Here is a 16,526-nt window from a genome sequence, read left to right on the forward strand (position 1 = left end):
TTAAGTATTTCATACAAACAATACAATGTGTTATTTAAAATTTTTAACATGTCATACTTTAAGTTGTTTTTATAGTATTGGAATGAAATTTTTTGTAGATTACTTGCATTATTAAAAAAAAACAATTTAAAAGAAATATATGCTTTTTATTCTTTAATTGGTTAAAATGTGTTGCGTCCCTCAACCCCATTCAAAATCTTATTTTCCTTTTACCCTTCAGCTATCGTAGTAAATCACCTCCATCCATAACAATCCGTCATTGCTTGAATCAGTGGTTTTAGTCGTCCAGACGTACGAAATATTATATTATTATATAAATATTAAATATATTATATACTATTTACAGAAGTACGACACTCTAGTGGGGGACCGTGGTGCACAGCTCTCGGTCGGTCAAAAGCAGCGGATAGCCATTGCTCGCGCCCTTGTGCGCAACCCCAAGATCTTGCTGCTGGACGAGGCCACCTCCGCGCTCGACTCGCAGACAGAGAGCGTCGTCCAAGAGGCTTTGGAGAAGGCGATGGAAGGAAGAACCACAATCGTCATCGCCCACAGGCTGTCCACCATCAAGAACGCTGACGTCATTTACGTCATGAAGGTTAGATAATGATGCTCCCCAAGATGACCTGTTTTGGAATAATTTTTAAAACAAGTATTTTGAATGGATTGACTACCTAAACTTGTACCGATTATAGGACGGTACAGTTCTCGAGAGCGGAAGCCATGCAGATCTGATGACTCAGCAGGCTTGCTACTTCAAGATGGTCAAGGCCCAGGTGTCGCCCACCAAGGAGGATCTCAATGCTGAAGACAGGTGTGTTATTAATAAGTTGTCTCAGTTTTAAAGCAAAGTCTTCAGATGGTAATATCCATTGTAATTAATTAACTCCATTGGCCGTGTAGTTCTGGTACATGAGTCTGATCTATGTGTAAAAATGCAATCAGGCAGTAAGAATCAGTTTCACTGTGTGCTGTATCTTCAACAGAATTTAATCTTGCAAATGATTTGGCTCTTATTTATGATCATGCAATTTTTTAATGTATTTAAATTACAATTTATAAGAGTATGCATCAGTTAGTTAAATGTGTGCATAATTTTTAACTGTAGAGGTGATATACAATGAATATAGTCAAAAGATGTTCAAATAATCCTGCGTAAATTTGTATTTATTCTGAACTGGTAACATCCATTCTATGCAATTCTTTTGGTGGTTTGGCATATTCTGTATGGTTATTTGTTGTATTGTTTTTGTCAAGTAGATATAACCAGTGGGCTCGAGGTTTCAAATGGCGGATGACTTGCTCCAACTGACAATCCTCCCGATTTGTTTTGACAGTCTGACAAGTGGTTTTGGAAGAACCCTTCTATTAGGAGTTAGCTGTGGAAAGAAATCTGGTGATGGGCGTCATGATATCTGAAAATAACTTCTCGGTTCTTTAATTATAAATGAGTTACAAATCACGTCTTTTATTAAAAAAATCTAAGTTAGTACCGACAGTAAGGTTATAAAATAATTAAACACTGCAATTACTCTTGTTGAACAAAAATGTAGATGCTACCAAAATAGTTGGTTCTGGAAGATTATAGAACTCAACTGCATAGTCCAACCTTCAGCTCCCTTGATCTGGCCGTCTCTGCTCCTTCTACATAAGCGGTGGGTGGGCACTGTGACCCTTTAGCACTTCTCTAGTAAGTTCTCGAACTGAATGTTCTCGAAGCACCAACTATATAAGAAACTGTAGCGACTTAGCGAGTCAGTGGTGTTTTAGACACGAACTTGTGAAGTGACAGAATTAGTGGTAATACTTCTTGATCGTGACAGATAGAATTTAGTTAATTATTACAGTGTTAAAAAGACTAATGTGTAAACAGATAGATACATAGTTAATAGTGGTATTGTGACAGTATAAATTAGTTAGTTTTATTATTATTATTTTATTTAAAGCCAGCCTAGTTTTAAGTTTGTAGATATTATATTTAGATTTATTTATAAGATAAATAAATATTTGGATGTTTCAATATTTGCCGTGTTTCATTTAAGCAAAACGGTAACAATTGGTGTGAGGAGTGGGAATATTATGGCGTATGATGAATATTGCTTATTTTTTAGTTTATAATTTTTGTGAACTTTTAATTATATTTCATGGACTAATGGCAGGCGTAGGCAAAAGACTTTTGGACCTGAAAGTAACAGAGTTTATACGTGAACTGGAGAAACGAGCACTTGAAACGGTGGGAACTAAGTCAGCTATAGAACCAGATCCGGCAGGCGTTGGTTGCATGCAGATGGCATTGATCCAGATGAATTCTTGTTCGAGTATTCCGATGTTGGTAACCTTATGAGTAAATTAGAAGATAAATTCAAAGAAAATAGGAGAATTCTTAATGAAGATAAGATAAATTAGAAGAGGACAAAAACATTTTATAAAGTTAGTTAGAAGCTACAAATAATACGAGAATATTTTGGAAGATAAAATAGATATTTTAGTTAGTAATCTAAATACTAAGGTAACAAATTAGAAGACGGATACACAAATCTAAAAAACAACCTCAGTAACCTAGAAAAGAGGTTCAGACACTTACCTGGACTAAAGGCGTCAGGTATAAAGGCAATAGTGGCAATGTTAACTGAGAGCACGAACAGTTTCTTCATCAATATTTTGGTGAATGGGAAGCCGTAAATAATCCGTATAGACATCGGAGCCACCATGACTATCCTTAACCTTAGCGTTGTACCTGATAAGGGGAAAATTCTACGAAGAAACATCTGCTACCTTTCTAATCGGTGGAGGCTGATTCCTACATTGCGCTTTGGTAACTAATACAGGTTGAGCAGACTTCCTTCAACATGATTAAGGAAAATGCTGTACTCAGAATGGATTCCCTAATCAACTTTGGACACGAACTAAATTCAAAGAAGGTGGTAACTATACGTGAAGAAGGGATTATTCTGCATTCCGGGAAGAACTGTACAGCTCAGTCTCAATTAGTCTCCGATATTAAGATACCAACTAGAAGCCAAACCGTAATAAAAACTGAAGCAGATGAGGAAATCGACGAAGGGCAGAGCGCAATATTAGAGATGAAGAGCGATGATGAAAAACTTGTCCGTGGGTCCTGGTGGCTACAACGTTATTCCTAACTGGCAAAGGGTTTCCTGTACTCGTAATGAAGGTGGATGTCACATTGGAACTAAGATGTCACATTGAGAAAGGAAGTGCATTGGGATGCTGCTCAGCCGTATCATCGGTGGTGCGTCAGGTCCGGTCAACGCAGTCTGAAATAATGCACCTTTCAGAGACGTTGAAAAGAGACTTAATAGCTAAATATCAGGATGCTTTCGAGACATCATATTTTGTTGGTCCTAAAGGGACTACTAACATCTTCCAGCACGTAATAGACACCGGACTCCTGATTTTTAAGTCTCCGGAAGGTCAGGTGGCACGCTGGATAGAACGTCTGCAGGAATATGACTTTGGATCGGTCCATCGTGCGAGAACCAGTCACCGAGCGTCGATGTTCTTTCCCGAAGACGTGATGAAAGACGTCAACACTGCTCGTGCCTAAATGACAAGGAACTCACTCCAAGGAGGACGAATGTTGTAAATGATCAGTGGGGATAACGCTGAAATGTTAAAGGCGCTGGAAGAAAACGCCAAACTAAAATACCTGTGGGCTCTGGTGAGATCATGGAGGGAAGACCAACCTGACAAGAAGTAGCATCAAGGTTACCGAACATCAAGACTTTGTGGGCACAGCGGGACTCGACATTGTAAAAGACAAGGCGGTCTTGAAACGTGCATTAGAGAATGCAGAAGGGAATGAAAGAAACTGAAAATGCAAGTCCTGTTTCCCCGGCAACGAGTTAAAGTGTTGCATTATCAGCATTAAGATAAAACATTCACACTAATTAAGGATACCCCAGTGACATCTCATGATACAAATAAAAATATAATAAGTTAAAATCATTTAGGGTTGTATTACAAGTTACAAAGTAATAAACCCAAAAAGTCTACCGTGTAGAAATCAAATGTCTTTCAAACCTATTCAACTATAATATATTTTAAAGTTTGAAATTTACATTATCTAGATGACTTGACGTTGAAAATGTATTAGTATTACATTTCATCAACAAAATTGTTATAGTTTCAACTTTTTTATTCACAAGTTTTGCAAATCTCTCTTTTGTATCTCTCTTTATTCTTAGTGTCTTGTTTTAATTACTAAATCTTCCACTGATGTAGTAATGAAGCATTAACTCCGAGATTCACTTAAGTATTAGACATTTCTGTTACAGTTTGCTAACTGCCCAGTAAGTACAACAATGCCTAGAGCAGCTTGAGCGTAACCTTATCCGCATGCTTGCTGCTATAGGCCTGTAACTTTCATAACATATTACAGCTTTAGTGACATTCAACTTTTTCATTATACCAGTGGCGTATATAATGTGGCAGGTCAATTAGAATAGCTTGTATAAAAAACCAATATATTTTATAATGTCTTAGAATGGTGTAAGAGATCAGTTTTGATTTGGAATCTGTTTCTTTTTTAAATAATGAAATACAAGCAATGTCATGGGGTAGAGAAATTCCCATTGTAACATAGCATGTTTAACGTTCTGATTAAAGTCATATAGAGTGTTTATTATTGGAACCTTTTCATATAGATTTACATACAAATTTAATGAAAATATTAAATTAAATTTATTGTTGTGAAAGAATTTAAATTTAGAATGTTCTGATATCCATACTACACGGATGAAGGTATACATTGCTTTTATACATTACTTAATTTTTAAGTATAGCTTTAAAACCGCATGCGTTTTTTTTTTTTTAATTACAATCAGAATTTTCATACAAATATATTTAAAATGTATTCAATAAAATTTTCTCAATGGAGCCTGTGTACACTCTAGGATATTCCATATCCCTAGATGAGTCAAGCCCCTCTCCAAAATTAAAACTTTATACGCCACTGGTTTATTTGTAGTCAATTTCTTCCTTTATTAGAACACATTCCATTATATTAAAACTTCACACTGCATTTGAAAGTAACTATTGCATTTGCCTTCGAGGGATAATCTTTATATTATTTTCTAATTGTAGTGGAGCCTTGATAATAAAATAACATGAAATCTCTTTACACTACTTCGTGTTTCTGGAAACAAATTATAAGTGATTACGAAGCTCACGTAAACCTCCATGATTTATTCTAAGGGATCTCTAAATGTTTAAAAGACTTATTTAACGGTCAACACACAGTTAAACCCTTTTACATTAGCTGTTGCGACTAAATGGAACTCTTTTTGTCAAACTATTTTAGTCTCAAACAACTTTTAACACTTGTACAGTATACATAATAAAGCTATACAGCCAAATGCAGGTAGCTCAAAGACAATTCTATTTTAAATAAAATGTTCACTATATAAGTTTCTAATTCACAGTATAAGACGACTATAATAAATATAAAGTAATAGAGTACCCCTTCATAATTTTTTATTTCTGACACACGTTTTGGCATTCCTGCCATGGTTACAGTAACATAACCCCAAAATAAACTATAAAGAAATAAAAATAATAGCACATATGGTGATAAATGTAATAAATATTCGTTGGTAAAGTCTACTTTCAAGATTAATTTCTAAATGTTGTTATTTGTTCAAATTTTGAATCTTTTATATACTGCATTTAACGTATTAACCGTATCCTTTTATAATTTAAATACATGTGTAAATTATTCTTTAAAGTATTTATGCGTTCTCACTTTTTTTAACTCGATAATTTCTATGTTTTTCTCCATAGTTTTATGATTATGACCTGTTTGCAAAATATATTTAGCAAAAGTAGATTTCATACTAGTTGTGTTGTTTGATTTTAAAGCTAATATAAGCTTCCATAAGCTTCTATAATGTTCCTTATACCGTATATTTGAAATTTCTACTTGTCTGGCCTATGTAATGATTTTGAGATTCACCGCAATTAATTTTTTAAACTCCAAAATTGTTGTAGAATCGTTTTATTTTGTATAGCTTTTTATTACTGAGATAAAAACAGTTATTTCTTATTCTATAACTTATGTTGAATGCAGATTTTTGTAAGTTTCCTTGTTTTTTTATTGAGAGTTGTGGTAAAAAGTAGAAAAATGTAATCTGGCTTCCCTGATTTAATTGCAATAAAGACTGAAATATCAAATTAGTTAGTAAACATAATTTCACAGAACTCAATTCTTAAAATGTAAACAATAAATTAATATATCCCACTTTACTACTTGTTTACAAAAAAACATAATTTTGAGACTAAACAGATGTTTTTGTTTATATGGAGGCCAGTCAGCTGTTTATTATTTAGCAGGAGAGCCAACCAATGAAATTTTTATCCCAAAAAGAAACCATTGATGAAATATATTAAAACGTTATGTGAAAGTACCTAGGTAATAATACTTTTTGAGTTAGATATAAATTTTGCACAATCAACATCAGAGAATATTTTGCTGCTTTTGAAAATGAACATTTGTTGTATTTTTTAGAACTAAACTGCAATGCGTAGCAGTTTTGGGAAATAAACTTAAGTTTAAAGTGTATTTAAAAGTGGATTTAGATTTTTTTACATTCCAATACCAGAACTTTATTTATGGAAAAAGGCGACAAAATTAAATATAAGAGTCAAATTTTTTAAATGCCTTTATCAAGTATTTTACTTTAAAAGTAAAATGTTTGTAAAAAGATTATTTACTTTTTAATCATTTAAGGTTGGTTTTTTTATAAAAAGAGGTCAAACATAGATTTAGAAAAAATATGAAATTAAACTTTGTGAACAAATACACTCGAGATATTTGCTTTGTAAATAGTTATCAATGTTCCACTGAAAATATGTACATTCACTATTTTTTTTTTTGGTCCTCTAAATTGTTACTTTGCATCATGAGCCTGAGAAATGAGTTATTCCTTCAACTTCTATTAGAAATCCTATTATCTATCCTCCTGTGTTTTGAACTTCTAACATAAATACATTTTTTCTATCTAATTGTTTGTATAATGATTTAAGGCATACGATGGAAATTTTTAAATGGAGTGTTTTCCTATTTCTTTTTTTTCTTAAGTATATCAATTATTTTTTATAGGCAAGGAAGTTCAGGTTACACGCCTAGAGACAGGGGAGGAGCTGCAGCCGGACCAGTTATACCAACAGCTCCAGTCATAGAGGAGCCCAATAAGGTAATTATTATAATCGTATAACAAATATTAAAATAAACTCAAGTACAGGGTGTGGCAAAAAGGCCTGATGGTTATAAAATGTTAAAAAAACACACAAAAATCAAAAGTTATACGAGATGTATTTATGTAAATTAATAAGAATAACATCAAACCAACTAAATTGATCACTTTAAGATCTAAATATGACGTCCTTTAAATTATGTCCGTCTTTGACCATGCAGTCTTCCGGTCTTGCACTGAAGCTGTCTAATGTTGCAGGAGTAATTTTTGCGACTTTTTGGCTTATGGCCATTTTCAACTCATCCAGTGTGTGGGGCTTGTTTGTGTAAACCCTTCCTTTAAGGACCCCCACAAGAAAAAAATCACAAATTCTAAGGTCTGGAGAGCGAGGTGGCCATGCGATGTTCCCAAAACGCGAAATGAATCGGCCATTAAACTTGCCCCTCAAGAAATTCATCACCTCATTTTGCTGGAACCACATCCTCTTGCGCACTAAATAATTTCTCTGAAGTTCAGAGATCAGGAAGTTATGTAACATCAACAGATAACGTTGCGATGTGCCCCTAATTATTCGACCACGCTTTTTAAAGGAATATAACAAGATGGCACAACTTTATGATACACCACACCACACAGTAACTTTGGGACAGTACAGAGGACGTACATGCAGTTATTGAGGATTTATAGCAGACCAATAACGAAAGTTGTGTTTATTAACATAACAGTAGATGGAAATGTACTTTGTCACTTATCATTAACTTTTTTCATCAGACATCATTGGCTCTGCTAATGCTTTCCACATTGCATAATCATTAGGCTTTAGCTGCTGGACAGTAGCCATTTTATATGGGCGTAAATGCAGATCAAAACGCAATATTCGTCTTAGCGAGCGACCAGACATGCTCAAAGCAGCAGCTTCTTTACAAGCCGGCCGCTGAGGATTGGCTGGCTCTCGCAACTCTTGTTACTTATTCAATATTCTCTGGTGTCCGGACTTAACTTGAACGACAAAGCTTTCTTCAAATTGCCAAACAGAACTGCTATTGTGGCAAAAAGTGTTTGCCACATTATTGTATTTCCCAAGGGCTTGATTTTAATCTTAGTTCTTAAGATTACACGCCTGGTGTCATGACTATCATATAAGTTTTCTGGTTGACATTGTATTGAAACATTGTTGACACAATTAAATTCTTAAAATATTTTTGCCTCGCTCTTGAGAGCCAACTTCAGTCAACACACAAATTGTACCGCCATTCAAATACAACTGCTTATACAAGTGAGTTGAAAGAGACGGAGCTAAAAGCATTGTTGGCTATGGGTTACCAATTATTTACTATTATGACAAATCCGTAATCAATATGACTTCTTTATCGAATGCTGCCAGCTTTTTAATGCTTTCATATAATCTTCTTTGTATCTTTGTTTAAATTTTGTTTCTGACAATGGAAGGATTGTGAAGGAAACATGATTTTTCCGGACATTTGCCATCGTTCAGTGATACAAAAAATCAGTATCTCTTCTTCAGGTAAATTAGTCGTAGGTGGTTAGTCGGCAAATGCAGACATATTGTGACCTGTACTTTGTAGTTTAGTTTGGATAATTAGAGCTGTGTTTAGCTTGTTATTAAGTGCATGTTTTAGAGTTAGTGAAGTTGACACATAACATGGTGGTTGTGATTCCTGACTTACGCGTGTCACAACGCTCTGGTTTGATTTGTTTTATTTTAACCTAGTTTATAATTATGTGTTAGATTAGTTATTTACCTGAAGGATAGATCAGATTGCAGATCTCAAAACGTAGTGTTACTGACTTTTTGTATCACTGAATGATGGCAAATATCCGGAAAAAACCTGTTTCCTTCACTTCTTTGTTAGTTTAATTTTCTTTCTTTATTATTTATATGGTTTCTCTTATATTCTTGGATAGTACTATGGAGATCTTGGTTTAGATATTTATAGCTTGATCCTACGTCACTTCAGATACTTATAGCTTAATTCTACGTCATTGTTTACAATATGATGGATTCGTCAACTGAAAAACTAGCTTGAACAAGAAAAGTTTAAAGTTTTATCCTTAGAAGTTTTGAACACTAGCGGTGTATTTGCAGGAACGAGATGTGGGAGTTTTTACTTTGGTACAACTCAACCGGCCCGAGTGGGGTTGGCTGTTCTTCGGCTTGTTAGCCTGTGTTGTCAACGGAGCAGTGACTCCCATCTACGCCTTCTTTTACGGTGAAGTGTTTGCTGTGAGTATTCAATGAGTTGTAACTTGCCTTTATGAGTAAGCAATATTATTTCAAACAAAACAACTAAATAACTTATTTTTCTTTGTCTGCCTTTTTTACACCAACAGTAGCAAATAAAGTTAAGTGATGTTTTCTGTTGACAGGTTTTCTCACTGCAAGGGGATGAGTTGGTACATACAGCTCTACTGTGGTCTGCAATGTTTGGATTGTTGGCCATAGTTTCCGCCGTCAGTACTTCATCACAGGTACGCAAAATATGATTAAGGGATGTTTCCCTATACTTACAACAGGTTATCATACACAATGTAATACATAATATCCAGTGCCCTCTGGATATAAGCTGATATTTGAATTATACTACTACTACAATTTATCCACCATCCAAAGATTTCAGTATTTCTTTTGGCCATGTAAAATATTATTTGCACAAGGGTAATGCCAGAACAGTATTGCAGAATGCCCAATCACTCCTTTTCACAAATGAGAGTTGTTTGAAAAAAATTGAAGAAAGGTTTACTCATGTGCAGCTATCTACTTTAGGCAAACTAGGTAACCTCGAATTGGTTCTTCACTATAAAAATTTAATTGACTTTACACTGTCTGTTATTGAATGGTGAGCAGTTTATTAAAATAAAATAAATAAAATACATAACTTTAATTAACGTTAATAAGAACTTTAATTTGTTCAAAAATAATTCAAGAAAAACTTGAAAGACTATTCACTCTAACAATATAACAATAGAATAAGACAGCCCAAACCATAGATTTAAGTGCAATAAAATAAATTAGATACACAAGTCCCCTGTGTAGTCTTGGGAATAAAGTTCTTTCTTCTGAAATGGAAAAGACATTTTTTGTATTTATTCATTAATGTTATATTTGAAATTAAATACAAAACAACGAAATATTCCGTTGTACCAGTAAAATTAAAGTCCCATTATGTTTAAAAACATGCCGTGGTAAAATGTTTGTGTTTTTTTAGAATTTTTTTGTGGAGAGGTGGTAACAGGGTATTTTGCCTAGGGCCTCCGACCTTGCTTTAGAGTGTACTTTTTAATTAATTCATAAAACACAAAAGGATTTGTATTTTATCTGCTGCAGACAATTAACATGGAGATGGCTGCAGAGAAGTTGGTGATGCGGATTCGCATGTTGGCCTTCACCAACATTCTGACACAGCCGATGGCTTGGTTCGACTTCAGCAAGAACTCCACCGGCAACCTCCTCACACGTCTGGACCGCGATGCTCCTCTCATCAAAGGGGTCTGAACATTCAATTGCAGTAATTTACATCTCAATTAAGAAGGACATATTAATCTATATTAAAAATGCGCCGTTATTAACTTCAAAATAATTTCTTGATATGTTTTACGTCAAATTTCATCATTAACAGTGAACAATGGAAAAAAGTTAACAACATTGAAAAACAATATTTTTCCAGACAGATGAACTTTCACTACTCTATGAACAATTAAACAAATTGTTGAGTGACAGTTTTATTTTAATGGTATTGTATTTATTTATTAATTTTATATTTGAAATAAAATACAAAACAACGAAATATCATTTATTTGAATTTAGTTAACATAATTATCTAAATTAAGCACTGAATACGTTTCTAAACAGATCAACCATGGATTCATAGCCATTGCTTTAATAATTTTCTCAGAACTCATAAGACAAGCCAATCTAGAGTGAAGTTAAGACTCCAAATGAAATGCAAGTTTTTCACTTGCTGTTCAGAATCAGATCGTTTACTGTTCTAGTACTCCATTTATGTGTTGTTTATCTCCATTCAATTTCTTTAGACTGTGAGGTTTACAGTTTTTCTTTTACAGTCTGTTAGGTCAAAACTTATAATAATTGAATATATAAGATCATTTTAAATTGACTTGAACTGTACTCAAAAAAGTGACTAAAGTTTGAAATAAATTGAGATCAATTTACATGTTTTGCAAGATACTCTCGAAATCATCAGAGCTAAAAATGATGTGAGCTAAAATTATAAACATTTAACCTGCTTCTATGCATACAAAAACAAAAGAACGTAATTGAAAAGAATTATTTTTTACCATTATTATGGTAGTAGCTAGTATAATGGGGAAGGGGTTTACATTATAATAATTTGTTATGTTATTAACTCCACTTATAGGGTTATCTATATATATATATATATATATATATATATATATATATATATATATATATATATATATATATTTGCAAGATACCCTCGAAATCATCAGAGCTAAAAGTGATGTGAGCTAAAATTATAAACATTTAACCTGCTTCTATGCATACAAAAACAAAAGAACGTAATTGAAAAGAATTATTTTTTACCATTATTATGGTAGTAGCTAGTATAATGGGGAAGGGGTTTACATTATGATAATTTGTTATGTTATTAACTCCACTTATAGGGTTATATAGGGTTATCTATATATATATACAGGGTGTCAATTAAGTCTGGAACCTCTTTTTTTAATTTTTGAACCACAATAGAAAGAAATACCAAAGTTCACACATGCTTACTGGTGATAGTAACGCACACATCTGCCCAATTACCGACCGGATAATCCCTTTGGGGGACGGTCCACAAGGAGTCAGACAAAATTCTTAAATAGCAGCATAGGTCAAGTTTGGTATCGAATTAAAGGTCTTACTTAGCAGATTACAATGCCGCAAACCGGACTTCAAAAGGTGGATTCATTCAGTAGTTATAGCTATTTGAATTTTAAAACAATTGAACAATGTAAATTATTAAGTATTACAAGTAAACACCAATTTTTAAGTACCTGTGATCAAAGTAAGTGTTCAAAATGTTCCCCTCCCATCGTATGGCAATGTCCTAGGCGGTTGTAAATATATATATAGCGGTGTATATATATATATATATATATATATATATATATATATATATATATATATAATTTTATTGCAATAAAGAGTTTATGAGATCTCACAAATAAAATACTATATTTAAAAGAAACAAATAATTATTCCAAACAAATCTAGGAAGTTGTCAATAATATTTTATAAGTTAAATATATCCTAAAAAATTCTAAATTTTTCAGCTTGAAATTAAAAATTTATATTTTAAGAAAGCCAAGTGATATTACAAATAAAATTCTTTATGCTTTAAATGTATAACACTCATCATCAGCACAGTTTTTTACCTTTTTTCGCCATTTCAATAGTTTTGTTGTATTAAATTACTTTCACTTTATATTTGCCAATGAACACCTTTCACAGAGTATACAGCCCTCCAGTTCTATGTGATTTAAGGGGTTTAAGGCTTTTTATGATGATGAAGTGAAGGAATGAACTTTTAGTTATATACAAACGAACTGTAATGTTTGGTCCAATTCTAAAGATTGATTTATATTATGGGAGTGATAGATCATTCCAATTTACAACTAAGCTACATGTCTGGCACTTAAATATAAACCGTACTGAATGTTACTTGAGGTGGATGGGAGCGCCAAGAGTGCAGCCAGAACCCCTTCTTAAAGAATGCTCAAGCCCCCTCCTTAAAGAATCCTCAAAACCCTCCCCTGAAGAACAAAAACCTATCAAACAATGAGGCACTGTGATGTGTTCCTGAAAATTACTATTATTATTGAATTATTGGTTGAGCATTAGCGAATTTTATTATTTTTCTGTCTGTTTGCATGATACCTTTAAAACAAGCAAATTCGTTATAGTGCATGACAAATGGCTGAGCACTAGCAAATAGTTTTATATTGGTCCCATGTAAAACCATAATGGCAATGAGAAAATAGCAGAATAAATAAATTTGTAAACAAACAGAGTACAATCAAATAAGATTTTAGCATGTGACATATCAACACAGGTAGCTTATTCATAGAGTAATAATGAAAATAATAGAGTGGAAAGTAAGTGTTAAAAGACGATGACAACATTTTATTTCAGTGCACTCTTGCATTGGGGCGCCCTCCCTAGCTCACAAGAAAAATTTATTATTTAAACACTGCTATGAAACTTAGCTCGAGGGACAAAATGTGAGTGAGAATGAAATGAGGTGTAGACCTAATTTTGCATGTAACCTCAAAAAACCCTGTTATGTAACATGTGGTGTCAGATACTCCTAGCTTGCAAGATAACCCTAGTTCTTAAAATTGTAATTTCCCTGTAGTTGTTTACTATAAGTCTCTTATTCTAGGCAGCAGGCCAGAGGGCGGGTCATGTCATCGGTTCGTTTGTGATGATCAGCCTAGGCACCCTGATAGCCTTCCTGTTCGGCTGGCAGCTGGCGATGCTGCTGGTGTTTACCATGCCGATACTGATAGCCTGCTCCTACCAAGAGGTGGTAGTACTGCGGAGCTCTCAGCTCAGAGACACCAAACTGATGGACAAAGCTGGCAAGGTACTATGGCTCTTCTGAATTTAAAATAATACAAAGTCTAGAGAACTAGACACACCATGAGGTTGGTGAAAGTTTTAAAAGAGCTAGGCAGAGGCGAAGTACTTTTGGAGAAAGAATTGGATTCTTCTGTTATTGCTAACTAGGTTCCATAAAAACCACTTGTAGTTATGTCCTTGATGACTGATTACATATTTTTAACCAACAATTATGACCATTGGATTATCTCATTTATTTCTTACCACATCTACTTGCAATATTATTGTTTGCAACTACTGATGTTTTTTATTCTACTTTCTGAAAACTTGTGGTGTGTTACTTTAATATTTTAATTATAAAATATGTAAATCAATGTTGGAATATATTTCTAATTATGTGTTTAAGTGGATGTAATTTCAGTTTTAGTGCATTTTATACTTTATTTTGTCAATCTATGTAATGATTAGGTGGCATTCCAAAAGTCCAGTTCATCAGTTGGTAAAATATAATTACTTAGAATAACATAGTAAATAACGCATTGAGATAAATGCTATTAAATCCGTATTTAATATGGTCATCAGTTTTTATTATAGCTGCAATGAACAATACGTCTACAAGACAAAATTTCAATGCATTACTAAGATTTTTAATGTGATAGAAGTTTTGAAATTACCAAACCAAACTTTATTGAAAACAAGACACATGAAGAGGTGTCCACAGGAACTCTCCAGCATTGACACTGCTTACCTTTATGCGGCTAACAAAATGTGATCTGACTGGCATAATTTTAATAAAACATGATTGTCCCCACACAGTCCCGTCCTAGCATATGGTCACTTTTACCTGTTGCAAAAACTGAAGAACTTTCAAAGGGAGGACTACACTTTAAAAGTGATGAAGAAATCAGTAACTCCTTGATTTCAACCATTCTTTGCACATGAGCATGGCGTAAACATTAAAATTGTATTTCTTTTCAAGAAGTGTCTCAATGACTATGGCATCATGAGGCAATTTAGGACCACGTTTATTTCTGTGGCCTACTTTATTTTTTTTTATTTCACTGAAATATTCTCTATTTTCTTACGTATACTTGTACTATACTGACTGATTACGTTTTACAAGATAAATTGTAATGTTTTTAGTTGGCATCGGAGTGTGTACAGCATATTCGGACAGTCCAGATTCTGGGCTGTGAAGGAAGATTTGTTAAGCTTTACATGAAATATCTCGCATTGCCATTCCAGTAAGTACAAATAGCATCATCTTTATTCTAAGTATTTTACACTAACATGCTTGGAAATTTCACCACCTAATCTATATACATGTCTGTATTCCACCATCTTCTCATTCCCTTTAATCACTTTCTAACTCCCTTACCCTACTTTTTCTAAAATTCTCACTTTGATCTTCTCCCTCCACTCTCTTTTTATGTAACATTATTGTTGTTATCTACAGTACATTTTCCAGAATATTCTGAGGGTTAGTTTGAAACCACTCGATGAAATCAGCATTGAAAAGGACTGATAGGGAATTGTCCTTCTGGGCGCACAGATCATTACAAAACATTGATCATTGATACAATTTATTAAACTACTTATAAAATATGTAAATAGGTACTGTTGATTAATAACTAATAATTATAATGTAACTAATAATTTAGCACAATTATTAAATAAAAACAAGGTAAACTTAATTAAATTTATAAATCAAAATCCGTTCCTCATAAAAAATAATTCAAAAATGAATTATTAATATCTGCTTATAAAATTTTATAGCTTGCACGTTTCTAATCTATTTAAGTTTCAAAAAAGACTTTTGTTCCAAATCCTTCTCATCCACCACTTTTTTCAAATACAACCTTATCAAATAGCTATTTTAAAAGATAATCAAGAAAAATTTCTCAAATTATAATTTTTTTCATGCTAGGTTATTAAATGTTATTCTTGTACATATGTCTTGTATATATGACAACTTTTCAAATTTTACAAAATGTAAAAGATGAATTTTAAATTTAGATGAAAACTTGTTAGTGCTTTTAAAATCCATGTTTGAGTAATCATTGGCAGATGAAAAGTTGTGCTTTGGACTTGGCTTGTTCAGGGAGGGGAAGAAACAGGCTGTGGTATTTGGTATTATATTCGCTCTCTCCCAAGCCACCATACACTGGATGTTTGCTTGTGCGTTCCGCCTGGGAGCCCATCTTATCAGCGAGGGAGAGACCACTGCTATCGGAGTCTGCAGGTAGGCTATATACGAGTATATTAGAGTCACTGTCAAGATAAATCATCTTCAAGCCTTCTCTTTTGCTATTGGCTGAGCGTTAGCGAAGCCTATCATTTGAGGAGCTGCCAAAATGTATGACTTAAAGTTTGCAAGAGGCTTCATTTCTACATAAGCAATATCTAGTTCATGAAAGTGCACGTCACTCCGTGGGATTTGACTGTGCATTAGCGAAAATCTTTAAATCGTTCTTATGAGCAACCATGACAGCAACGAGAAAATCGTTGAGTAAATCCTTTATAAACAAACTGAGTACAATAATATGACATGTGATATAGTTTAGAATTTCAAGTTATAGTAATTTCAAATAGTAACAATAAAAGACATACAATTTTCAAAATTCTATTCTCTACTTTGGTTCTAAATTATTTATATCACATGAGTCTAATTGGAACACTATTCACAGTATCACCCGAGGCCCAGA

General features: G+C 33.4%; 1 protein-coding gene across 2 annotated transcripts in view; it reads left to right on the top strand.

The window, feature by feature from the left end:
* Positions 1–16,526, top strand: part of LOC124366212 (phosphatidylcholine translocator ABCB4-like) — a 61,774-nt gene that overhangs the window by 29,738 nt on the left and 15,510 nt on the right. Inside the window, exons 9-18 of one of the 2 annotated variants that reach the window (XM_046822587.1) lie at positions 347–598; positions 696–814; positions 4,299–4,313; positions 7,121–7,214; positions 9,322–9,459; positions 9,603–9,704; positions 10,561–10,722; positions 13,643–13,846; positions 14,965–15,065; positions 15,923–16,063. In XM_046822587.1, the coding sequence (XP_046678543.1) occupies positions 347–598; positions 696–814; positions 4,299–4,313; positions 7,121–7,214; positions 9,322–9,459; positions 9,603–9,704; positions 10,561–10,722; positions 13,643–13,846; positions 14,965–15,065; positions 15,923–16,063 (1,328 nt within the window). The remainder of the gene's footprint in view (positions 1–346; positions 599–695; positions 815–4,298; positions 4,314–7,120; positions 7,215–9,321; positions 9,460–9,602; positions 9,705–10,560; positions 10,723–13,642; positions 13,847–14,964; positions 15,066–15,922; positions 16,064–16,526) is intronic. The other variant, XM_046822589.1, reaches the window with a different exon arrangement.

This window comes from Homalodisca vitripennis, chromosome 7, assembly GCF_021130785.1.
Source record: "Homalodisca vitripennis isolate AUS2020 chromosome 7, UT_GWSS_2.1, whole genome shotgun sequence".
NCBI classification, from domain to species: Eukaryota; Metazoa; Arthropoda; class Insecta; order Hemiptera; family Cicadellidae; genus Homalodisca; species Homalodisca vitripennis.